This window comes from Rhinoraja longicauda, chromosome 16, assembly GCF_053455715.1.
Source record: "Rhinoraja longicauda isolate Sanriku21f chromosome 16, sRhiLon1.1, whole genome shotgun sequence".
NCBI lineage: Eukaryota > Metazoa > Chordata > Chondrichthyes > Rajiformes > Arhynchobatidae > Rhinoraja > Rhinoraja longicauda.
Genome location: NC_135968.1, coordinates 7,524,702 through 7,551,797, shown reverse-complemented (window position 1 = coordinate 7,551,797; position 27,096 = coordinate 7,524,702). Strand labels below are relative to the sequence as shown.

Sequence of the window (27,096 nt, the reverse complement as noted above, 5' to 3'; positions counted from 1 at the left end):
AGATCGGGTAAGACAGGTCCCACTCTCATCGCGGTTAATGGCAGCCCAATTCGCACTTTCGGTACACGGAAGATGTCCCTTGTGTTAGGCCTCCGCACGTACGAATGGCCATTCATCATAGCCGACGTCAAACAAGCGATCCTGGGCGCAGATTTTCTCTGGGCTTTTTCACTGATTCCTGATGTCCGCGGGAACGACCTCCGACCCTCCGCCGAAGATGAGCACGTCGCTCCGACAATCGCCTCCTCGCCCAGCCCTACTGTCCAGGCCGTCGTCGCGGCCCCCGACTCGTATGCTGCGATTCTGGCAGAGTTCCCAGAGCTGCTCGTCCAACGTTTTGACGCACCTTCGGCTAAGCACGGTGTGGTCCATCACATCCGCACCGAAGGCCCTCCCGTTTTCGCTCGGGCCAGGAGACTACCGCCAGACAAACTGGTGGTGGCAAGGGCGGAGTTCAGGAAGATGGAGGAAATGGGAATTGTCCGTCAGTCTGACAGCCCGTGGGCCTCGCCGTTGCACATGGTCTCCAAGGCATCTGGGGGGTGGAGGCCATGTGGCGATTATCGGCGTCTCAATGCTATCACCACGGCTGATCGCTACCCCATACCGCACCTACAGGACTTTTCATCTGGCCTGGAAGGAGCGGTGGTGTTTTCCAAAATCGATTTGGTGCGAGGATACCACCAGATCCCGGTGCGACCGGAGGACATACAAAAAACTGCAACTATTACTCCGTTCGGGTTGTTTGAATGGTTGCGTATGCCTTTCGGTTTAAAGAACGCGGCACAGGCTTTCCAGCGACTGATGGACCGCGTGGGCCGGGGTTTACCCTTTTTGTTTATTTATTTGGACGACATCCTGGTAGCCAGCCCCTCAGTGCAGGAACACCAGGCCCATTTGCGGACCGTGTTCCAGCGGCTCCAAGACCACGGGCTCATTATCCAACCCTCCAAATGTCAATTCGGCCTGCCCGCTCTCGATTTTCTAGGGCACAGAATTACTCCTGCCGGCGCCGCCCCTTTGCCCGAGAAGGTGGAGGCTATCCGGGCTTTTCCCAGGCCCACCACAGTAAAAGGGCTGCAGGAGTTCGTAGGCATGGTTAATTTCTACCATAGATTCGTTCCGGCAGCGGCGCGAGTCCTGCGCCCGCTTTTCCAATGCCTTGCAGGGAATCCGGTAGAGTTGTTGTGGTCCCCGGCCGCAGAGTCGGCTTTTACGGCAGCTAAGGCAGCCTTGGCAGATGCCACCATGTTGGTCCATCCGAGCCCCTCCGCCCCCACGGCCCTGACGGTTGATGCCTCTGACGTGGCGGTGGGTGGGGTTCTGGAGCAGCAGGTTGGTGGCCGTTGGCAGCCTTTAGCGTTTTTCAGCCGGCAACTAAATTCAGCCGAGCTGAAATATAGCGCATTTGACCGAGAGCTTCTAGCTCTCTATTTAGCTGTCCGTCATTTCAGGTATTTCCTCGAGGGCCGCCCATTTGTGGCATTTACGGACCACAAGCCATTAACATTTGCTTTTTTGAAATTGTCCGACCCATGGTCGGCCCGCCAGCAGCGGCACCTGACTGCTATCTCCGAATTTACCACAGATGTCCGTCATATCGCGGGTAAGCTTAATGCCGTTGCTGACGCCCTGTCTAGACCTGCTTTTCCCCCTATTTCGGCGGTGGACTGCGAAGTGGATCCCCAGGAGCTCGCGGAGGCACAGCTCCTGGCGGATACCGTTTCGACGTACCAGTCCACCACTTCGGGATTGAAGTTGGCCCAGGTAGCTTGTGGGTCGGAGGGCACGAAAGTCTGGTGCGATGTTTCTCTTCCTCGTCCCAGGCCGGTAGTACCGCCCTCCCTTCAGCGCCGGGTTTTCGATGCCATTCATGGGCTGGCGCACCCGTCCATCCGCTCCACCTCTGCCTTGGTGGCAGCGAGGTTTGTCTGGCATGGCCTGCGGAAACAGGTAGCGGGGTGGGCACGTTCCTGCGTGCCCTGTCAGACCGCTAAAGTCAAGCGCCACGTCCAGCCCCCCGTACAGGATTTCGAAGTCCCGGCTTTTCGTTTTTTCCACATCCACGTGGATTTGGTTGGGCCTTTGCCTTCCTCCCGGGGCTACACCCACCTCCTCACGGTGGTGGATCGGTTCACCCGGTGGCCAGAGGCTTTCCCATTGTTTGATATCTCGTCAGCGTCTTGTGCTAGGACTTTGGCCCTTCATTGGGTAGCTCGTTTCGGGGTCCCGGCAGTTATTACCACTGACAGAGGGCCACAGTTCACTTCGTCCCTCTGGGCCGCGCTGGCAGAACTGTACGGGTCCAAGTTACAACCCACGACTGCATATCACCCCCAGGCAAATGGACTCGTAGAAAGGTTCCACCGCCAACTTAAGGCGTCCCTCAGTGCAAGGCTTGAAGGCCCGGACTGGGTAGACCAACTCCCTTGGGTTCTTTTGGGCATCCGGACTGCTCCTAAGCCAGATCTCGGTGCGTCGTCCGCAGAGCTGGTATATGGCTCGACCCTTCGAGTACCCGGAGATCTGTTTCCGGACCCTTCAGCCCTGCTCCCTACAGTCCCATCAGCGTTAGCATCTCTCCGGGAACGGGTGGGCTCCCTGGCTCCAGTGCCGACTTCACGTCATGGGTGTCCCATGGTACATGAACCGTCTTCCCTGAAGGACTGTGAGTTTGTTTTTTTGCGTAAAGATGCCCATCGCGCCCCGTTGCAGAGGGTCTATCAAGGGCCGTTCCGGGTTTTACGTAAGGGAACGGCTACTTTCACCTTAGACATGGGCGGCAAGAGTGAACTCGTCTCGGTGTCCCGGCTCAAACCTGCCCATTTGGACCCGGATCAACCAGTCCTGGTCGGTCAAACCCCTAGAAGAGGCCGACCTCCGTTAGTTCCGCCCAGTTCACAAACCCCCGTTCCGACAGTTCCTCCAGGACCCCCCGTTTCGGCAGTTCCCCTAGGACCCCCCGTTTCGGCAGTTCCTCTAGGACCCCCCGTGCCGGTAGTTCCTCCAGAACCTCTCGTGCCGGCTGTTCCACCAAGTCCGGAACCTCTGGCTCCTGTGGTTCAGGCTGTCCCTCTCCGTACTCGTTATGGTCGCGAAATCCGGCTCCCTGCTAGGTTCCGCACCTCGGGTTCTGGGGGGGGTCATGTAGCGACCATAGAGAATGGTCCAGGTCGTCGAACCCTCGGATTGGCCAGCGAGGTCACGTGGGAACGCGACCATGGGGATTGGTCCAGGGAACGACATCGCTGATTGGTCAGCGATGTCAGGGACGCGTTTGGCGCCCGATTTAGCCAGTTCGGCGAAGTCTTCAAGGAAGACAGTAAGTTTATATTGGTTGTCCTGTAACTTGTTGTTTATCTCTGTATTCGTGTATTGCGGCTGCAATAAACTTCGTCTACAACTAACGAGTTTCGGACTCGCCATAACATCAATATATTTTTGATTCTCAGGGTTGCAGTCTACTTTAGTTTAGTTTAGAGATGCAGCGCGGAAACAGGCCCTTCGGCCCACCGAGTCCGCGCCGACCAGCGATCCCCGCACACGCACACCGTTCCATACACACACACACACACACACACTGGGGACATTTGTGCCGTGCTAATTAACCCACATACCTGCACGTCTTTGGAGTGCGGGAGGAAGCCGAAGATCTCTGAGAAAACCCACGCAGGTCACGGGAGAACGTACTAACTCTGTACAAACAGCACCCGTAGTTAGGATCGAACCTGGGTTTCTGGTGCCGCAAGGCAGCTCGATCCACACTTTAAGCACAAAATGTAGATGAAATCTACGGTACATTCATTGGTCTACTTGTGATAAATCTCTAAATTTTTGTTTTGTCTTTTTCTCCACAGGAACAAGTGCCATTAAATGGTAATTATTCATTAATTGAGATTTTCCATACCAGAAACGTTGTGGTGCAAATGTAAAGCATCATTGTTTTTATACGGGACAGGGCACAAGGTGCTGGGGTAACTCAGCGGATCAGGCAGCATCTCTGGAGAACATGGTTAGGCGACGTTTCGGGTCGGGGCCCTTCTTTAAAAGGGTATCTTCAGGGGCGGCACGGTGGCGCAGCGGTAGAGTTGCTGCCTTAAAGCGACAGAGACCCGGGTTTGATCGTGACCGCGGGTGCTGTCTGTACGGAGTTTGTACGTTCTGCCCGTGATAGACAATAGACAATAGGTGCAGGAGGAGGCCGTTCGGCCCTTCGAGCCAGCACCGCCATTCAATGTGATCATGGCTGATCATTCTCAATCAGTACCCCGTTCCTGCCTTCTCCCCATACCCCCTGACTCCGCTATCCTTAAGAGCTCTATCTAGCTCTCTCTTAAAAGCGTTCAGAGAATTGGCCTCCACTGCCTTCTGAGGCAGAGAATTCCACAGATTCACAACTCTCTGACTGAAAAAGTTTTTCCTCATCTCCGTTCCAAATGGCCTACCCCTTATTGTTAAACTGTGGCCCTGACTGATCTCGTGGGTTTTCTCCTGGGCGCTCCGGTTCCCTCCCACACTCCAAAGATGGACAGGTTTGTGGGTTAATTTGGCTTTGGCAAATTGTAAATTGTCCCTGGTGTGTAGGATAGTGTTAGTGTACAGGTGATCGCTGGTCGGCCCGGGCTCGGTGGGGTGGGCGAAGGGCCTGTTTCCCTGCTCCATCACTAAACTAAACTAAACTAAACTAGAGAAACCTATCCATGTTCTCCAGAGATGCTGCCTGAGCTGTTGAGTTACTCCAGCACTTTGTGTCCCGTTGTGTATTAACCAGCATCTACAGTTCCTTGCTTCTACTATTTCTCATGCAGGATATCTTTACTGGACATTAAATCATTTCCCAGCAATACACAAAGTGCTGGAGGAACTCAGCGGGTCAGGCAGCGTCTGTGGAGGGAATGGACGGGCAACCTTTTGGGTTGGGACCCTTCGTTAGACTAATTGTAGTAGGAGGGAGAAAGCTGGCAGAGAGAGGTGCGGGTGGGACAACGGCTGGCAAGTGAGGTGGATGCACGCAAAATGCTGGAGTAACTCAGCGGGTCAGGAGGTATCTCTGGAGAGAAGGAATGGGCTACATTTCGGGTCTGAAGAAGAGTCTCGACCCGAAACGTCACCTAGTCCTTCTCTCCAGAGATGCTGCCTGACCCGCTGAGCTACTCCAGCACTTTGTGTCTATCTTCGGTATAAACGAGCACCTGCAGTTCCTTCCTACGTAAGTGATAGGTGGATACAGGTGAAGGGGGGGGGGGGGGGTTGCTTTGCAGATAGATGGAGTAAGTGACAAAGGCTGGAGTTGAAAAGGAGACAGAAGGTTGTCAGATAAAGGGAGAGGTGGAGGGAAATGTATACTTTTTATTAACATATAACATATATAACATATAACAACTACAGCATGGAAACAGGCCTGTCCGGCCCTACCAGTCCACGCCGACCATTCTCCCTGACCTAGTCTCATCTACCTGCACTCAGACCATAACCCTCCAATCCCCTCCTATCCATATACCTATCCAATTTACTCTTAAATAATAAAATCGAGCCAGCCTCCACCACTTCCACCGGAAGTCCATTCCATACAGCCACAACCCTCTGAGTAAAGAAATTCCCCCTCATGTTACCCCTAAACCTTTGTCCCTCAATTCTGAAGCTATGTCCCCTTGTTGGAATCTTCCCCACTCTCAAAGGGAAAAGCCTACCCACGTCAACTCTGTCCGTCCCTCTCAAAATTTTAAAAACCTCTATCAAGTCCCCCCTCAACCTTCTACGCTCCAAAGAATAAAGACCCAACCTGTTCAACCTCTCTCTGTAGCCTAAGTGCTGAAACCCAGGCAACATTCTAGTAAATCTCCTCTGTACCCTCTCCATTTTGTCGACATCCTTCCTATAATTTGGCGACCAGAACTGCACACCATACTCCAGATTCGGCCTCACCAATGCCCTGTACAATTTCAACATTACATCCCAACTTCTATACTCGATGCTCTGATTTATAAAGGCAAGCATACCAAACGCCTTCTTCACCACCCTATCCACATGAGATTCCACCTTCAGGGAACAATGCACAGTTATTCCCAGATCCCTCTGTTCCACTGCATTCCTCAATTCCCTACCATTTACCCTGTACGTCCTATTTTGATTTGTCCTACCAAAATGCAGCACCTCACACTTATCAGCATTAAACTCCATCTGCCATCTTTCAGCCCACCCTTCCAAAAGGCCCAAGTCTCTCTGTAGACTTTGAAAATCTACCTCACTATCAACTACTCCACCTATCTTAGTATCATCTGCATATTTACTAATCCAATTTGCCACACCATCATCCAGATCATTAATGTAAATGACAAACAACAGTGGACCCAACACAGATCCTTGGGGCACTCCACTAGACACTGGCCTCCAACCTGACATACAATTGTCAACCGTTACCCTCTGGTATCTCCCATTCAGCCATTGTTGAATCCATCTTGCAACCTCACTATTAATACCCAACGATTTAACCTTATATATTATGAGTTATTTTTCATAACCGCCCATGTTATCTCAGATCTAACTATTTATTTGTTTTCCAGCTGTCAACGGGCAAAACTCAGAGGTGGGTATCAGTCACCATTTCACAGGGGGAGGAGATTATGTGGAAGCTTTGTTTAAAAATATATTTTTAGTTAAATCCCGACAGCCTGTCAAGCGGCAATGATCCAATGTGCTGTGTTGGTCTGCAGGAATAATCAGGGCCGGTATGAAAGAGTATGAATTTATCTGAATTTTATCAGAATATATATAAACCCCCATTCAAAGACCCACTCTCTCATGCATTCAAGAGAGTTAGAGAGTTGGATACAGTAAAGAGTTGAAAAACTTTTTCACCCAGAGATTTGTGAATGTGTGGAGTTCTCTGCCACAGAAGGCAGTGGAGGCCAATTCACTGGATGTTTTCAAGAGAGAGTTGGATAGAGCCCTCAGGGCTAAAGAAATCAAGGGATATGGGGAGAAAGCAGGAGTGGGGTAGTGATTTTGGATGATCAGCCACGATCATATTGAATGGCGGCGCTGGGCCGAATGGCCTACTCCTACACCTTTTTTTCTATGTTTCTTTGTTTCTCAGGACAATAAGTACTCACTAGCTGGCAGTCATCAAACCCCGAGAAATAGCAAGCAAAAGAATCTCCTAATGAACAAGTAGAGTTGCTGCCTCACAGCACCAGAGACCCGGGTTCGATCCTGACTAAGGGGGCTGTCCGTCAGGTCATAAGCTCATAAGTGATAGGCTGAATAGACAATAGACAATAGGTGCAGGAGTAGGCCCTTCAGCCCTTCGAGCCAGCACCGCCATTCAATGGCTGATCATTCTCAATCAGTACCTCATTCCTGCCTTCTCCCCATACCCCCTGACTCCGCTGTCCTTAAGAGCTCTGTCTAGCTCTCTCTTGAATGACCTAATTCTACTCCTATCAAGTCTACTCCGCCATTCAATCATGGCTGATGTACCTCTCCCTCCTGACCCCATTGCACTAAACTAAACATCGAACTAATGTGACTCAGCGGGACAGGCAGCATCTCTGAAGAGAAGAAATGACCAGAGATGCTGAGTTACTCCAGCTTTTTGTGTCTGTCTTCGGTTTAAACCAGCATCTGCAATTCCTTCCTACGCACACAAATTGTGTGAACGTGTAATCGAAAGTCGGCATCTCGGTGGGCTGAGTTTCCATGCCATAACCTCTAAAACTAAAAGTAAACTGAACACAATGTCGACAATTACTGATGATTACACCCAGGCTGGTTAAAATCCGAGCAGCTTCTCGAAGCGGTACTGTGTCTGTGTGGGCGATTGCCCACAATGTGGCTCATACTTTCCTCCACTCACACAGGAAGAAAGTTGCAGGATAAATGCTACAGTCTCTCTGCCGTCTTCAGTGATTCTGCAAACCACAACCAACAAAATTGCCCACATATTCACACAAATTTACAGCGTGGAAACAGGCCCTTCAGCTCAACCTGCCCACGCCGACCAGCATGTCCCATCTACACTAGCCCCACCTGCCTGCGTTTGGCCCCATATCCATCTAAACCTGTCCTATCCAAGCATCTTCTCAAACGTTGAGATAGTCCCTTAATCTCGCAAGTCAAAGATCCCAAGTGTCTTGTCTGGGTTCCTTTCAGCCTGACCCTGACCAGTTTAGTTTAGTTTAGAGATACAGCGCGGAAACAGGCCCTTCGGCCTACTGAGTCCGCGGCGACCAACGATCCCTGCACATTGACATACACATACTTGGGATCATTTTACATTTTATACCAAACTAATTAACCTACAAACCTGCACGTCTTTGAAGTGTGGGAGGAGACCAAAGATCTCGGAGAAAACCCACTCGGGTCACGAGGAGAACGTACAAACTCCGTACAGACAGCGCCCGTAGGCAGGATCAAACCCGGGTCTCTGGCTCTGTAAGGCAGTAAATGTCCAAGATTGACACAAAAAGCTGGAGTAACTCAGCGGGACAGGCAGCATCTCTGGAGAGAAGGGACGGGTGACGTTTCAGGTTGAGACCCTTCTTCAGGCTGAGATTCAGGGAGAGGGAAGCGGGAAGCCAGAGGTACAAAGAACAAATGGATGCCGGCAACGATGATCACGGAAATTTGGAGCCCACAATGGTCCATTGATGGCTGAGGAGAAGGTGATAACAAGTGGATACGAACAGTGAAACTCAGCAGGACGACAGCGAAACTAGTATGACAATTCGGGTGGGGGAGGGACGGAGAGAGAGGGGACGCGAGGGTTACTTGACATTTGAGGAATCCGTAATCATACCGCTGGGATGTAAGCTGCCCAAGCGAAAAATGAGGTGCTGTTTGTTCTCTCTCCCCAGTTATTTTCTACAAAGTAATTATTTCCCTTTTGTTTTCCACAGGAGCCAGTTGTACCAGGTAACAGATGCCACCACGTGGAGTTTGTACATTTTGTACTTTCATAATTCTGTTCCTGTATTCTTTATGTGTAGGAAGGGACTGGTTTATGTTCATAAGTGATAAGAGCAGAATTAGGCCATTCGTCCCATCAAGTCTACTCCACCATTCAATCATGGCTGATCTATCTTTTCCTCTCAACCCCATTCTCCTGCCTTCTCCCCATATCCCCTGACACCCGTACTAATCAAGAATCAAGTTTAGCTCTTAGGGCTAAAGGAATAAAGGGAGACGGGGAGAAAGCAGGAACGGGGTGCTGATTGTAGATGATCAGCCATGCTCATATTGAATGGTGGTGCTGGCTCGAAGGCCTACTCCTGCACCAATTTTTCTGCAGTTTCTATGTTTCTTCGAATCCATCTCTCTCTGCCTTAAATATATCCATTGACTTGGTCTCCACAACCTTCTGTGGCAAAGAATTCCACAGGTTCGGCCGGGAATGGGTGATGTTTCAGGTCGGTCTGAAGATGGGTCACGTCCCGAAACGTCATCGCTCTTTAGTTGGTGATAGGATGGTTCAGTTGCCTGATAACCTTGATAGCCTGTTCTTCAACACTTGAAGAACATAAATGTTCTTCTATCACAACCTCTGGTGCCAGAAAAAAACAATCCAAGTTTGTTGCGATAGAAACGACCTGAACTAAAATTAATTGAGTTGTGAAATGATAATGGTGCAACATTTGACATATTTTGAGCCATATGCTTTGTGCATTGCGGACTCTATGTGTTAGGCTCAGATGTGGACCTGATACCACTTTGAATGGACTGGAGGGAAAGGTTTATCTTTACTCATTAATGTTATCCTTAGATCTGGTGTGGTAGCTAACAAGTCAAGTCATGTTTATTTGTCACATACACATACAAGATGTGCAGTGAAATGAAAAGTCACCCACAGTCCAGCAATACGAGCAATAACACACGCAATCGCACCCAACACAAAACAAAAGAAAAAGAAGCATCCATCACAGTGAGTCTCCTCCAGTCCCCTCCTCGCTGTGATGGAAGGCCAGAATGTATTTTCTCTTCCCCTGCCGTCTTCTCCCGCGGTGAGGCTGTTGTGGTTGCCACGTTCCAGGCCGTGCCGGACGGTGAAAGGTCCGCGGCAGGCCGACCCGAGCCCCGCGATCCGGGGCGGGCGGAGACGCTGCCGCTGCCGGTCGGGGCACAGTTGGTAGTGCCGCTGCCTCACAGCGCCAGAGACCCGGGTTCGATCCTGACCTCAGGTGCTGTCTGTGCGGAGTTTGCACATTCTCCCCGGGACCGCGTGGGTTTCCTCCGGGTGTTTCGGTTCCCTCCCACACCCCAAAGACGTGCTTCTGTGGCTTCTGTAAATTGCCCCTCTGATGTGCAGGGAGTTGATGAGAACATGGGATAACATAGAACTAGTATGAACGTGTGATCGTCTGTCGACGCGGACTCGGTGGGGAAAAGGGCCTGTTTCCATAGTTCAGTTTAGAGATGCAGTGTGGAAGCAGGCCCCATGGCCACCGACTCTGCACTGAACAGCGATTACCCCGTACACTAGCACTATCCTACACACACTAGGGACAATTTACAGGTTTTACCAAAGCCAATTAACCTGCAAACCTGTGCGTCTTTGGAGTGTGGGAGGGAACTGGAGCGCACGGAGGAAACCCACACAGATCACGGGGAGAATTCTGTGGAATTCTCTGCCTCAGAAGGCAGTGGAGGCCAATTCTCTGAATGCATTCAAGAGAGAGCTAGATAGAGCTCTTAAGGATAGCGGAGTCAGGGGGTATGGGGAGAAGGCAGGAACGGGGTACTGATTGAGAATGATCAGCCATGATCACATTGAATGGTGGTGCTGGCTCGCGGGGCCGAATGGCCTCCTCCTGCACCTATTGTCTATTGAGAACGTACAAACTCCGTGCAGACAGCACCCGAGGTCAGGATCGAACCCGGGTCTCTGGTGCTGCAAGGCCTGTATTGTATCGCTAACCTAATCTAAATGGTCGCTGTGGGCAGTTGAGAAGAAAGTATGTAGGATGGAACTGCACATGCTATTTTAAACCGAAGATAGACATAAAAAAACTCAAGTAACTCTGGAGAAAAGGAATGGGTGACAAGGAAAATGCTTGCTGTGGACAGCAGGTGGTGCTGTTCTCTCAGTTTGGCATCTCCAAACCCCCGATCTAGTGACTTTTCCAATTCTTTTTCTCATTTTTGGCTTTAGCTTTGAATCCAGAAGATGGTGCTGTGTCATTTAGACTAAATGTTAATCACAGTAGATTATACAATTCATAGCGAGAGTGATCAGCCATGATCGCATTGAATGGCGGTGCTGGCTCGAAGGGCTGAATGGCCTACTCCTGCACCTATTGTCTATTGTCTATTGTCTATTGTCTATTGATTTGAGTTTAGGAGCAAGGAGGTCCTACTGCAGTTGTACAGGGCCCTGGTGAGACCGCACCTGGAGTACTGTGTGCAGTTTTGGTCTCCTCGTTTGAGGAAGGCCATTCTAGCTATTGAGGGAGTGCAGCGTAGGCTCACCAGGTTAATTCCCGGGATGGCGGGACTGACATATGACGAAAGAATGGATCGACTGGGCTTGCATTCACTGGAAGTTAGAAGGTTGAGAGGGGATCTTACAGAAACATATAAAATTCTTAAGGGATTTGACAGGCTAGATGCTGGAAAAATGTTCCGATGTTGGGGGAAGTCCAGAACCAGGGGTCACAGTTTAAGAATAAGCGGTTGGCCATTTAGGACTGAGATGAGGAAATTTTTTTTCAGCCAGAGAGTTGTGAATCTGGGGAATTCTTCGCCACAGAAGGCAGTGGAGGCCAATTCACTGGATGTTTTCAAGAGAGAGTTAGACTTAGCTCTTAGGGCTAACGGTATGACGGGATATGGGGAGAAAGCAGGAAAGTGGTACTGATTCTGGATGATCAGCCATGATCATATTGAATGGAGGTGCTGGCTCGAAGGGCCGAATGGCCTACTCCTGCACCTATTTTCTGTTTCTAAAACTGGGAGCACAGCAAAACCTTGAAGGCCAAAGAAAGATACAATGTGATTTGTAGAGTTATGGAGTGATACAGCGTGGAAACGGGCCCTTCGGCCCAACGTGCCTACATTGGCCAACATGTCCCATCTACATTAGTCCCACCTGCCCACGTTTGGCCCATATCCCTCCAAACCTGTCTTTTCCATGTTCTTGTCTAACTGTTTCTTAAACGTTGCCTCAACTATCTCCTCTGGCAGCTCGTTGCAGGTGTCAGAGGTTATGGGGAGAAGGCAGGAGAAAGGGGTTAGGTGGGAGAGATAGATCGGCCATAGTTGAATGGCGGAGTAGACTTGATGGGCCGAATGGCCTAATTCTGCTCCTATCACGTGTGATCTTATGTTCCATGTACCCATCACCAATGGAATTCAATGGAACATGGAGGGTCATAGTGCTGTACAGCATGGAAACAGGCCATTCGGCCCATCACACCCATGATGGCCAGTGTGGACCTACCCATATCAACCCCATTCTGCGGCACCTGGCCCATAGTCTTACGTGTGAGGAGTGGGTGCGAAAGTGGGATGACGTAGAACTAGTGTGAGTGGGCGTGAAGAAGGGTCTCGGCCCGAAACGGAACCTATTCCTTTTCTCCAGAGCCCCTTCACAAATGCAGAGGGTGTCTATGTGTAACACGTCCCTTTTTGAGTTTAGTTGAGGGATGCAGCGCAGGAACAGGCCCTTCGGCCCACCGTGTCCGTGCTGGGCCGGCGATCCCCGCGCACTGACACCGTCCCACGCACGCTAGAGGCAATTCACAATTTTACCAAAGCCAATGAGCCTGCCAAACCCGCGCATCTTTGGAGGGAGTGTGGCAGGAAACCGGGGCACCCAGAGAAAACCCACGCAGGTCGCGGGGGGGGGGGAGAAGGTACAAACTCCGCACGGACAAGCGCCGCGGTCAGGATCGAACCCATGTCTCATGGTGCTGTCAGGCCGGCTATTGAGTTAGATGTGGCTCTCGGGTCTGACGGAATCACGAGATTGATCCCTGAGACGGGCGGGACTGTCATGTGAGGAAAGATTGAATAGACTGGGCTTGTATTCACTGGAGTTTAGAAGGATGAGAGGGGATCTTATAGAAACATATAAAATTATAAAAAAGACTGGACAAGCTAGATACAGGAAAAAATGTACCCAATATTGGGCGAGTCCAGAACCAGGGGCCACGGTCTTAGAATAAAGGGGAGGCCATTTAAAACTGAGGTGAGGAAAAAACTTTTTCACCCAGAGAGTTGTGAATTTGTGGAATTCTCTGCCACAGAGGGCAGTGGAGGCCAAATCACTGGATGGATTTAAGAGAGAGTTAGATAGAGCTCTAGGGGCTAGTGGAATCAAGGGATATGGGGAGAAGGCCGGCACGGGTTATTGATTGGGGACGATCAGCCATGATCACAATGAATGGCGGGGCTGGCTCGAAGGGCCAAACGGCCCCTTCCTGCACCTATTTTCCATGTTTCTATGGAATCGAGGGATTATGAGGAGGAAGTGGGAATGGGGCACTGATTTTGGACGATCGTGTTGAATGGCGGTGCTTGTTCCTGCACCTATGTTCTCCGCTTCTATGTTTCTGCCGCCGCCCCGCCGCCCCCTCGATATTTGTTGACCTTGGCCAAAGCATTCCCCATTCTTTTTCCGTAAACAGAGGTCGATCTGTCGGACGGGCAGCTGCAGATGATCGCGGATGAGATTGAGCCGCGGAGCTACCACCAGCTCGGCCTGAGCCTGGGGCTGACGGAACCCAAGCTGCAGCAGATCGAAGCCGATTACCGGGACGATAAAAGCCGGCAGGGGTTCACTATCCTGTACGAGTGGTACCAGAGCAACGGGAAGAGAGGGGCGCTGCCCAAACTGATCGGGGTCCTTCGAAATCTAGGCTGGGTACGTCCGGCGGAAAACATCTTGCAGAAATTGGACGTCGACGAAAAAACCGTCGTTGAAACCGCCGAAAAGGATGTGAGTGAAAAAAGCTGAGGGACTGAACATGAGGCTTGGATTACATAGAAAATAGGTGTAGGCCCTTCGAGCCAGCACCGCCATTCAATATGATCATGGCTGATCATCTAAAATCAGTGCCCCGTTCCTGCCTTCTCCCCCACATCCCTTGATTCCGTTAGCCCGAAGAGCTAAATCTAACTCTCTCTTGAAAACATCCAGTGAATTGGCCCCCACTGCCTTCTGTGGCAGCGAATTCCACGGATTCACAACTCTCTGGGTGAAGCGTTTTTTTCCTCATCTCCGTCCTAAATGGCCGACCCCTTATTCTTAAACTGTGACCCCCTGGTTCTGGACTCCCCCAACATGGGGAACGTTTTTCCTGCACCTAGCCTGTCCAATCCTTTAAGAGTTTTCTACGTTTCTATAAGATCTCCTCTCATCCTTCTAAATTCCAGTGAATCCAAGTCCAGTCCGGTCTTCCGGGTTCCATTCACACAAAACACCTGCATTGTTCCGAGGGCAGCATCTCTGGAGGGTGTGGATGGGTGACGCTTCGGGTCAGGACCTTTGCTCCAACTGAAGAAGGGACCCGACCAGAAACGTCACCTCTCCAGAGTTCAGGCATGGATTGATGAACAGTTTAAGAGGTCAAATTTCGGGAGTCAGTTTTAGTTTAGTGGAGAGATACCGTGTGGAAACAATGTTTAAGAGACAGTTAGACAGGTACATGGATAGGACAGGTTTGGAGGGATGTGGACCAAGCGCAGGCAGGAGGGACGAGTGTAGCTGGGGCATGTTGGCCGGTGTGGGCAGGATGAGCCGAAGGGGCTGTTTCCACAGTGTGTCACTCTATGGCTCTATGAGGCTCTTCGGCCCACTGAGTCCGTGCTGACCATCACCTGTTCACACTAGTCATCCCACAACACACTAGGGGCAATTTGTAGAGGCCAATTAACCTGCACGTCTTTGGAGTGTGGGAACCAGAGGACCCGGAGGAAACCCACGCAGGTCACAGGGAGAACGTCCATACTGACAGGTGGACCAGTCAGGATCGAACCCAGTTCTCTGACGCTTTGAGGCAGCAACTGCTATTGAGGCAGTGCAGCGTAGGTTCACGAGGTTAATCCCTGGGATGGCGGGACTGTCATATGAGGAAAGATTGGAAAGACTGGGCTTGTATTCACTGGAGTTTAGAAGGATGAGGGAGAATCTTGTAGAGATGTATAAAATTATAAAAGGACTGGACAAGCTAGAAAAATGTTGCCAATGTTGGGGGAGTCGAGAACCAGGGGCCACAGTCTAAGAATAAAGGGGAGGCCATTTAAAACTGAGGTGAGAAGAAAATTTATCACCCCGAGAGTTGTGAATTTGTGGAATTCTCTGCCACAGTAGGCAGTGGAGGCCAATTCACTGAATTAGTTTAAAAGAGAGTCAGATGGAGCTCTAGTCTAGGGGCTAGCGGAATCAAAGGATATGGGGAGAAGGCAGGCACAGGTTACTGATCGTGGATGATCAGCCATGATCACAATGAATGGCGGTGCGTACAGGCTCGAAGGGCCCAATGGCCTCCTCCTGCAGCTATGTTCTATGTTTCTATATTACCAGCTGCGCCACTGTGCCGCCCCAGTTCATAAGTCATAAGATCATAAGTGACAGGAGCAGAATTAGGCTATTCGGCCCATCAAGTCTACTCCGCCATTCAATCATGGCTGATCTATCTCTCCCTCCTAACCCCATTCCCCTGCGTTCTCCCCAGAACGTCTGACACCCTTACTACACCGGCCAACATGCCCCATCCACACTAGTCCCACCTGCCTGCGTTTGGCCCATATCCCTCTAAACCTGTCCTACCCATTATTATTATGAATTCACATTCAACATATATAAAATCTTTCTCAGAAGTCCCACCTCTCTTGTTAACATGGATCTATGGGCCCCAGAAGATAGCAAAGCCCCTTTTAAGCCTGGAATTTACATATAATAGTCTACCCATTCCCTCCACCTGCTGTGTTCCTCCAGCACTTTGTGTTTCCTCAGGATTCACCCAACTGCAGTTCCTTATCGCCATTGTAATTCCTCGTACCAATTGATTACTGGAACAGGAGCCTTGAAATCTCTAATCAAAAACTCCAGTTTGGAGTTTGCACGTTCTCCCCGTGACTGCGTGGGTTTTCTCCGGGTGCTCCGGTTTCCTCCCACACTGTAAAGACATGCAGGTTTGTAGGTTAATTGGCTTCTGTAAATTGTAAATTGTCCCTAGTGTGTGTAGGATAGTGTTAGCGTGCAGGGTGATCGCTGGTCGGCACGGACTCGGTGGGCCGAAGGGCCTGTTTCCGCGCTGCCTCTCTAAAATCTAAAGTCACTGTTTGCCCCTCAGTTAAAATGTCGTTAAACTTTGGGGCAGCACGGTGGCACAGTGGTAGAGCGACCGCCTCACAGTGACAGAAACCCAGGCTTGATCCCGACTACGGGTGCTGTCTGTACGAAGTTTGTACATTCTCTCCATGGGTGTTCTCTGAGATATTTGGTTTCCTCCCACACTCCAAAGACGTACAGGTTTGTAGGTTAGTTGGCTTGGCACGAATGTAAAATTGGCCCCAGTGTGTGTAGGGTTGTGTTAATATCCAGGGATCACTTGTTGGTGCGGACTCGGTGGGCCGAAGGGCCTGTTTCCGCGCTGTATCTCTCAGGGCCAAAGCCACTGTTTTCCCAGTGACGACTAGGGTGCCGCAAGGCTCAGTGCCGGGACCCCAGTTATTTACAATATACAACCTACAAACCTGCACCTGAAAAGATTCTCAAGGGATTGGACAGGATAGAGGCAGGAAAAATGTTCCCGATGTTGGGGGAGTCCAGAACCAGGGGTCACAGTGTAAGAATAAGGGGCGGGCCATTTAGGACTGAGATGTAAAAATTGACCCTAGTGGGTGTAGGATAGTGTTAATACACGGGGATCGCTGGGCGGCACGGACTTGGTGGGCCAAAAAGGCCTGTTTCCGGCTGTATATATATGATATGATATGATATGATATGATATGATATGAGGAAAATCTTTTTCACCCAGAGAGTTGTGAATCTGTGGAATCCTCTGCCACAGAAGGCAGTGGAGGCCAATTCACTGGATGTTTTGAAAACTCTCTTGAAGAGTTAGATTTAGCTCTTGGGGCCAATGGAATCAAGGGATATGGGGAAAAAGCAGGAACGGGGTACTGATTTTGGATAAACAGGCATGATCATATTGAACGGCGGTGCTGGCTCGAAGGGCCAAACCTATTTTTCTATGTTTCCCATTGTGTTAAAATGTCGTTAATCTTTGAAGATTGAGCTCTCTGAAGTTGTGCCAAAAGGAAAGGACTGATCGAGCCAAACCTGTCTTCTTAGCCACTTGTGGAGATGCTGTTCCCAACTTTTAGCAATCTTTACGTGATTTGTATGTTGTTTACATGATCAACTTTGTATGAATGAGGGTGACTGGTGTGGGTTTTGTACATACTTTGAATTGTGGAGGTCACTGGAATCACAAACTAAAGGTGATGGAAAATGGTTTCCTCTTTGCACTGGTGACAAATCTATCATTGTGTCCTTTGAAATATATATACGTATGCGCAGGGGACCGAGGATCTAGTGGGAGGGAGGAACTGAAGGGAATCCCACATTTGTCAGGAAATGGTGTTAGCTAAACTGTTGGGACTGAAGGCAGATAAATCCCCAGGGCCTGATGGTCTGCATCCCAGTGTACTCAAGGAGGTGGCCTTAGAAATCATGGATGCATTGGTGATCATTTTCCAATGTTCTCTCAACTCTGGCTACCCTCCAGTCCACAGGAACTGCTTAGACGTTCTTTATATTTTGGTACATTGTGACTGCTTTAATTAGGCGAGCACATTAAGAAGATGTTTACCAGTTACATTGTAACTGCTTTATCTCAGCATTCTTTATACTTTGATGTGCCAAACATGGTCTCTTTGCCTTTTGCAACTGTCTGTAACCTTGTTACATTTGGATGAAAGATAATGGTGGCGAGATAAGAAAAGACATATGTCTTGGGATGATGGATGGACTAGAATAGAAAGCAAGGGTGGCGGAATATGAAGAGATAAGAACATTAAGTTAAGGATAAATTAAAGAATGGGATTTAATGGTGGCAGGACAGACAGGGTGACTGCAAAGAAATGAATGATTGTAGAAAAGAATGTGGGTATGAGATGAGGTAAGGAAGATAGGTTTGGAAAAATCTTACAAAAATAGGCTGCCGGATGTACTGAGTGGGCAGTCAGGAGGTTGGTTTCCTGGTTGTTCCAGCAGTTGTTTGCAAATGAAGGCTTTTAACTTCTCGAAGAATTCTCCGTGTCGCCCGTCTTAATTTCGAGGCTTAGGGAACCACAACAGTAACGGGTAGAATGGATGAGGGAGAGCCAGTTTCTATGTTTCTAGGAACTCTGCGATCATTTTGCTGAACACCTCCGCTCAGTCCGCCTAGGCCTACCTGATCTCCAGGCTGCCAAACACTTTGACTCCCCCTCCCAGTCCCTCGAAAATTGAAGGAACCGCACTTCATATTTCGCTGGGGAAGCTTACACCCCAGCGGAGATAGGCACAAAAAGCTGGAGTAACTCAGCGGGTCAGACAGCATCTCTAGAGAAAATTCAACCCAAGCAGAGTGAATATTAATTTCTCTAACTTCAAGTAACCCTTGTTTCCCCACTCCCTCCGTCCCTTCCCCCATCCTAGTTCTCCAACTAGGTCTACTGTCCTCCTGATTAAATGTCACTGATTGTCGGCCTCGTTGTCATCTTCCCCTCGGCTAACAATGAACCATTCTACATTTCAATAGACAATAGGTGCAGGAGGAGGCCACTCGGCCCCTCGAGCCAGCACCACCATTCAATGTGACCATGGCTGATCATTCTCAATCAGTACCCCGTTCCTGCCTTCTCCCCATACCCCCTGACTACGCTATCCCTAAGAGCTCCATCTAGCTCTCTCTTGAATGCATTCAGAGAATTGGCCTCCACTGCCTTCTGAGGCAGAGAATTCCACAGGAATCTAGATTCCAAAGGATCTCGACCCAAAGCGTCCCCCCCCATTCCTTCTCTCCAGAGATGCTGCCTGTCCCGCTGAGCTACTCTAGCATCTTGTGTCTATCTTCGCTGGAAGAACTCTGCAGGTCAGGCAGCATCTGTGGAGGGAACGGACAGACGACGTTTTTGGGTGGGGACCCTTCTTCAGACTGATCATGGTGGGGGAGGGGGGGAGTAAGCTGGATGAGGTGGGGGTGGGGCAAACTGTGGCGACTGATAGGTGGATACAGACGATTGTGGTTTTGATTAACCGATGGGTGGATAGAGGCTGGAGATGAAGAGGCCAAAGGTACAGAGATAAGGAGCTGAGGAGAGAACAGGCATGAAATGTGAAGCCAGAGGAAGGAATAGAATAAGCTTTGACAACCGTAGGTCAAATGTAGAAACTCTAGCCCAATATCTGTTTAAGGTACGATACGATAGAACTTTATTTATCCCGGGAGGGAAATTGAAACACAAAAGTCATAGAAACACAAGATACATGAAATTAAAGTGATGAGTGGAAAGGATTGGGGATGTGCAAATATTTGGGGGGAGGGGAGGGGAGTCAGTCTACCCCAAGGGCGGCACGGTAGCGCAGCGGTAGAGTTGCTGCTTTACAGCGAATGCAGCGCCGGAGACTCAGGTTCGATCCTGACTACGGGTGCTGCACTGTAAGGAGTTTGTACGTTCTCCCCGTGACCTGCGTGGGTTTTCTCCGAGATCTTCGGTTTCCTCCCACACTCCAAAGACGTACAGGTATGTAGGTTAATTGGCTGGGTAAAATGTAAAAATTGTCCCTAGTGGGTGTAGGATAGTGTTAATGTACGGGGATCACTGGGCGGCACGGACTTGGTGGGCCGAAAAGGCCTGTTTCCGGCTGTATATATATGATATGATATGATAAGACTGAAGGGGGAGGAGTTGTAGAGTTTGATGGCCACAGGTAAGAAGGATCTCCTGTGGCGTTCTGTGCTGCATCTCGGTGGAACCAGTCTGCTGCTGAAGGTGCTCCTCGGGTTGACCGGTGTGTCATGGAGGGGGGTGAGCCGTATTGTTCGGGATGCTCCGCAGTTTGAGGACCATCCTCCCCTCCCAGACCACCTCCCGTGAATCCAACTCCGGACGGAGTCAGGACGGAGCCAGCCTTCCCGATGAGTTTGTTGAACCCGTTGGCGTCCGCGGCCTTCGCCCTGCTGCCCCGGCACAGGGCGGTCACGTTGGCGCAGCGGTAGAGTTGCTGCCTCACAGCGAACGCAGCGCCGGAGACCCGGGTTCGGTCCCGACTAGGGGTGCCGTCTGAGCGGAGTTTGTACGTTCTCCCCGTGACCTGCGTGGGTTTTCTCTGAGATCTTCGGTGTCCTCCCACACTCCTAGGACGTGCAGGCACGTAGGTTAATTGGCTTAGCAAGTGCAAAACATTGTCCCTAGTGGGTATACGTGTTAATGCGTGGGGGATCGCTGGTCGGCGCAGACCCGGTGGGCAGAAAGGGCCTGTTTCCGCGCTGTATCTCTAAACGAAACTAAACTAAACACACGGCAGCCAAGAGAATGGCACTGGTTACCACTGGCTACATTTGATTAAAAGGTAATAAAATGCAGGAAATGAACTGAACAAATACACTTAATCAACTGCTCTGTTTTAATTCCACTCTAGAAGGATAAGATATAATTTTGGAGGGATTGGCTGTGTCCCAGTGTAATTATTCTTTGAAAAGCTTTGTAGTGAAAAAACTGCTTATTTGCACAATGTAGAGAATATGAACATAAGGGTTTGCAAATACCTCAAAGTGATTCCCTATTTGCTCTTTAGTGATTTATTAATGAATGCTTTGGAATTATGACCTGCGTGTCGTGAAAGTGTCTGATTGAAATAAATGTGCAAAATAAACTTGCTCTGATTTTGTCCCTGTTTCGATTAACAAAACAAAGAATTGTGTGACTGGAATTTGAAAGCACGAGGAGCACGGTAGACGATGAGGCGGCGGCCTGGTGGCGCAACGGTAGAGCTGCTGCCTTACAGCGCGGGAGACCCGGGTTCGATCCTGACCTCGGGTGCTGTTTGTGTGGAGTTTGCACGTTTTCTCCCTGTGACCGCGTGGGTTTTTTCCGGGTGCTCCGGTTTCCTCCCACATCCCTAAGACGTGCAGGTTTGTAGGTTAATTGGCTTCTGGTGCACGTGATAGAACTGGAGTATGGGTAATCGTTGGCCGGTGCGGACTCGGTGGGCATGAGGGCCTGTTTCCATGCCGTATCTCTAAACTAACATAAACTAAACTAAACAAATTGGCTGAAGAAGGGTCTCGAGGCGAAACGTCACCTACTCCTTTTCTCCAGAGACGCAGGTCTGACCCGCTGAGTTACTCCAGCTTTTTGTGTTTATCTTCATACAAGACTAATTCCCTGACTGATAAAGGCCAGAGTGCCAAAAGCCTTCTTCACCCACTCTCTCTCTCTTCTTGCGATCCCACTTTCAGGGAAATAGGTCTGACTTTTCCACTCCGGGGGAAAAAGGTTCTGTCTGCTCTATCCATGCCCCTCATTGGTGCTGAGAAGCAAGACTACATTTTGTTCAGCAAAACGAGGAGAAGAAACGTGAACAAAATGGCGGAAATTTAAAATGTGCAGAATGGCAGCGCGTGCAGATGCAGCGGCCCCACACTCTCCCGATTTTTCGAGTGTTTTTAATGTTTTTTCAAGTTCGTCATGTTTGTCACTTCAACAACTCTGGACAGTCAGCAGTAGACAGTATAGTCGTGAGTTCTTGCTGGACAAGAAAACAACATCATCAACACTGGACGCTACGCTTGCAGAGGAACTTAGCGGCCTCAGAATACTCTGCCTGACCTCGGCCTCGAGTGCTGCCCCCCGGCTGGAGAGGAGACGCCGCAGGCGGTGTGAGAGGAAGCAGAAGAGGGGTAAACGTGGAGGCATCCGGGCTAGGCTAGCGGCTAGCCCACACAGACCGGCTATTCCCAGCATGCTAATGGCTAATGTACACTCACTGGACAATAAAATGGACTCTATAAGACTTCTCCGGTCGACCCAGCGTGAGGTGAGGGAATGCTGTGTTTACGTTTTTACGGAAACATGGCTTAATGACAACATCCCGGACTCCGCTGTTCAGCTCGACCGGCTAACATGCTACCGATCGGACAGAGCTACGGTTAGCGGGGGGAAGACTCGCGGCGGCGGTGTGATTGTTTACATCAGTGATGCTTGGTGTCGGGACGCTGTGTTGGTCTACAAACACTGTTCACCGCTGGCGGAGTTTATGGTTGTGAAGTGCCGGCCTTTCTACCTCCCGAGGGAGCTAACAGCTATCCTGTTAGTCGCTGTTTACATCCCTCCCAGTTCCAACAACGAGGACAGAGAGGAGGCACTCTGCGAACTGTATCGGGCCATCTCTGAGCAGCAGACAGCACACCCAGATGGCTTTCTCATCGTAGCTGGGGACTTCAACCATGCTAACCTAAAAACTGTCATGCCCAAAGTATACCAGCATGTTGATTTCCCAACACGAGAAAACAACACCTTGGACCTTGTCTACACGACCATCAAAGGAGCATACAAGGCTTCCCCCCTCCCCCACATCGGCCTCTCTGATCACCTCATCGTTCTGCTGAAACCGGCATACAGACCCCGGGTGAAAGTCACCAAACCGGTTTCAAAAGAGGTACGTGTGTGGTCAGAGGACAGCACAGCTGCACTCCAAAACTGCTTTGAGACTACAGACTGGGACATGTTCAAGCAGGCAGCAACATACAACAACACAACCAACATTCAGGAATACACAGAGACAGTTACAGGCTACATCACCAAATGCATTGACGATGTGACCCACACCAGAGCCATCACCATCCGGGCTAACCAGAAGCCATGGCTGACAGGGGAGGTCCATGGGCTGCTGAGGGTCCGCAATGCTGCCTTCAGAGAGGGCAATCCAGCCGGTCTCAGAGCAGCCAGGGCCAACCTTTCCAGTGGCATCAGGAAAGCCAAACAACACTACACCCGGCGCATCACAGCCCACTTCAGTGACAGCAGAGACACACGGAGCCTGTGGAAGGGTATTAGGACCATCACGGACTACAAACCCTTACCACAGACCTGTGACAGTGACACCTCTCTCTTGAACGACCTCAACGGCTTCTTCGCACGCTTTGAAGCACAGAGCAACACACCTGCGCAGAAAACAACTCCCCCCCCCAACGACCAGGCTATTTGTCTGTCTCCAGGCAGTGTGAGGAGCACACTGTTAAGGATTAACACCCGGAAAGCTTCTGGACCTGACAACATTCCTGGTCGTGTGCTAAAAGACTGCGCAGCTGAGCTCACAGATGTCCTCACAGACATCTTCAACATCTCCCTGAGCCAGGCTGTTGTTCCCTTGTGCTTCAAAGAAACCACCATCATACCTGTGCCCAAGAAGTCTTCTCCATCCTGCTTCAACGACTACCGCCCTGTAGCGCTGACTTCAACCATCATGAAGTGCTTCGAGAGGCTGGTCATGAAGCAGATCAGATCCAACCTCCCCCCCTCCCTGGACCCGTTTCAGTTTGCATATCGAGCTAAGCGGTCCACTGAGGATGCCATCTCCTCTGCTCTACACCCAGCCCTCACCCACTTGGACACTAAAAACTCATATGTTAGGATGCTGTTCATAGACTTTAGCTCAGCATTCAACACCATCATCCCCCAGCAGCTGGTTTGTAAACTAACAAATCTGGGCCTCAGCCCCCTTCTCTGCAACTGGTTGCTGGACTTCCTCACTGCCAGACCCTAGTCCGTACGGGTCGGCAGCAACACATCGGACACCATCACGCTGAGTACGGGGGCCCCACAAGGATGTGTGCTAAGCCCACTGCTCTTCACCTTGCTGACCCACGACTGCACACCCACCTACAGCTCCAACCACTTCGTCAAGTTTGCGGATGACACAACAGTGGTGGGTCTCATCAGCAACAACGACGAGACCCACTACAGGAAGGAGGTGGACCAGCTGGCCGCGTGGTGCACAGACAACAATCTCTTCCTGAATGTGGAGAAAACAAAGGAGATTGTTGTCGACTTCAGGAGAACGCACACCCAACACCCCCACCCACTGACCATCAATGGTGCTGCTGTGGAGCAGGTGAGCAGCACCAAATTCCTGGGGGTGAACATCACCGAGGATCTCTCCTGGAGCAACAACATCACGTCCATCGCCAAGAAAGCCCAGCAGCGCCTCTACTTCCTCCGCAAACTGAAGAGAGCGGGAGCCCCCACACCCATCATGTACACTTTTTACCGAGGCGCCATTGAGAGCATCCTCAGCAGCTGCATCACTGTGTGGTTCGGAAGCTGCACAGCCTCCAGCCGCAAGACCCTGCAGCGCATAGTGAACACTGCTGAGAGGATCACTGGCGCCTCACTCCCAACACTCCTGGTCCTTTACACCACCCGCCTCACCCGCAAAGCATTGAGCATTGTGGGTGACCCCTCCCACCCCTCCAACAGCCTCTTCACCCTCCTGCCTTCAGGGAGAAGGTTTCGCAGCCTGAGGTCAAGCACCACCCGACTAAAGAACAGTTTTTTCCACCAGGCTGTCAGGATGCTGAACACTCTCCCCTCCCTTCCTCCTCTCTCCCCTGCCCCTATTGGACCTGGACTTTAACGCCCCACACACACGCACATCCAGCACCAGACACTTTAAAAAAAATTTTTTAACGCATTTGAAGTGACTATATTTTATATTTTACGTTGATTGTTGTTTGCTGTGCCTTTTTAATTTTAACTTAGTTTTATGCACTTTGTTCCTCGGGATTGTGGGAAACGGTATTTCGATTTTCTGTCTGTATAAACTGGCTGAGGATTGACAATAAAATTGACTTTGACTTTGACTTTGAACCATGGGGCAAGTGTCGACAAATTTGGGCAGATACCAGGCATAAGTTACCATAGACACGAAGATAGTCAAGTCAATTTTATTTGTATAGCACATTTAAAAACAACCCATGTTGACCAAAGTGCTGCACATCTGATTAGGAAAAAAAAAAAAAAGAAACATACAATGGCAGGCAGCCAAACACAACGGCGCGGCCATCTTGAACAAAATGTTTAACTAAAGCAGAATGGTGTCCGGCGGCCGTGCCGCACCGGGCGATGGAAGGCCCCGCGGCCGAGCCGCACCGGGCGCTGTTAAGTTGTAGGAAAGTCGTTGTTCCTGAAGCTGATGGAGTGGGACATCAGGCTTCTGTACTTCCTGCCCATTGTAGCAGCGAGCAGCTTAGCTCAGATGGCGGGGGTCCTTGATGGTAGACGTCACCTTCTTGAGGCAGCACGTCCCATGGCTTGTGATGGTGAGGAGGGCAGTGCCTATGATGGGGGATTGTTTACTTTTATATTTATTCACCAGATATATCTCATGGGTCATGCACACACACACGCCCACATACAGACACACAGGCCAGCACACAGAGGCATACAGACAGGCAGACACACACTCACACAGACGAGTGCACGCAGACACAGAAAAACACGCAGTCACACACACACCCACATACACATATCGTCTCTCACAAACAGACACACACACATAGTCACACACATGGACACACACACCATTTCACACACACACATATACACAGAGCCACACACACACCGTCACACACAGACGTATACACACAGTCTCACACCGTCACACACAGACGTATACACACAGTCTCACATGCACAGACACACACAGTCACACACACACACACATGGACACACACACACAGACACACACACATAGACACACACATTGTCTCACACACATACAAGCAGACACACGCAGTCACACACACGAAGACACACACACAAGCAGACACAGCCTGTCACACACACACACATACACAGACACTCACACACACACACACACAGTCACACACACAAGCAGACACACGCAGTCACACACACACACACAAGCAGAACACAGTCATACACACAAGCAGACACACACAGTCACACACACACAAGCAGACACACACAGTCACACACACACACACAAGCAGACACACAGTCACACACACACACACACACACAAGCAGACTCACATACACACACACACACACACAGTCACACACACACACACACACACACAAGCAGACACACAGTCATACACACACAAGCAGACACAGTAACACACACACACACAGTAACACACACACACACACACACACACACACACACAAGCAGACTCACAGACACACAAGCACACACACAGTCACACACACAAGCAGATACACACAGTCACACACACACACACAAGCAGACTCTGTGTGACCTTCTGCAGGAAGTGTCAGGTTGATCTCCTCTACAGGGGCAGAAACAATGCGATCAGACAGCTCGGCCTTTGCTGCCAGAATCTCAAACAGAAGCAGCGGTTATTGGAGCTGTTTGGCCAGACTTACCGCTTTCAGCCATACAAACAGTGTGCGGCACAGTGGCGCAGCAGGTGGAGCTGCTGTACCGCCCCAGCAGTTACTTGCTGCAGACAGCAGGTGGCAACATTCTCAGCAAAACTGAAGGCCAGAGAAGGGTGTAATGTGAATGAATGGGAGAGTCACAGAGCTGTACAGCAAGGGAATAGACCACGAACAGGTTCTGACCCGAAACGTCGGGGTCCAGGTGGCGCAGCGGTAGAATTGCCGCCTTACAGCGCCAGAGACCCGGGTTCGATCCCGACTACAGGTGCCGTCTGTGCGGAGTTTGTACGTTCTCCCCGGGACCGCGTGCGTGGGTTTTCTCCGGGTGCTCCGGTTTCCACCCACACTCCAAAGGCGTACAGTCAATTGTAGGCTAATTGGCTTCGGTAATGTTGTAAATCGTCCCTGGTGTGTATGGGATAGTGCAGGTGTATGGGGCGATCGCTTTCTAGCAGTGGACTCGGTGGGCCGAAGGGCCTGTTTCCATGCTGTATCTCTGAAGTCTAAAGTGTGTTGCATTCAACGAATTAACATTTTATCTTGATTACATCAGGGCTTTCCTCACTAAACAATAATAAAGATTTTAAACCGTTTGGAAAATTCATAGAACGAGCAATTAGTCTGAAGCTGTCAAATGTGTGTGGGTTACAACACTTCAATCAGCACTCAAAGGCTT

The 27,096-nt window shown here is 50.3% G+C and overlaps 1 protein-coding gene across 1 annotated transcript in view; it reads left to right on the top strand.

The window, feature by feature from the left end:
• Positions 1-19,140, top strand: part of LOC144601181 (tumor necrosis factor receptor superfamily member 6-like) — a 38,905-nt gene extending 19,765 nt beyond the window's left edge. Inside the window, exons 8-11 of the mRNA XM_078413140.1 lie at positions 3,858-3,876; positions 6,564-6,586; positions 8,898-8,913; positions 13,623-19,140. Coding sequence (XP_078269266.1) covers positions 3,858-3,876; positions 6,564-6,586; positions 8,898-8,913; positions 13,623-13,951 — 387 coding nt within the window. The 3' untranslated portion in view covers positions 13,952-19,140. The remainder of the gene's footprint in view (positions 1-3,857; positions 3,877-6,563; positions 6,587-8,897; positions 8,914-13,622) is intronic.
• Positions 19,141-27,096: the final 7,956 nt, after the last annotated feature.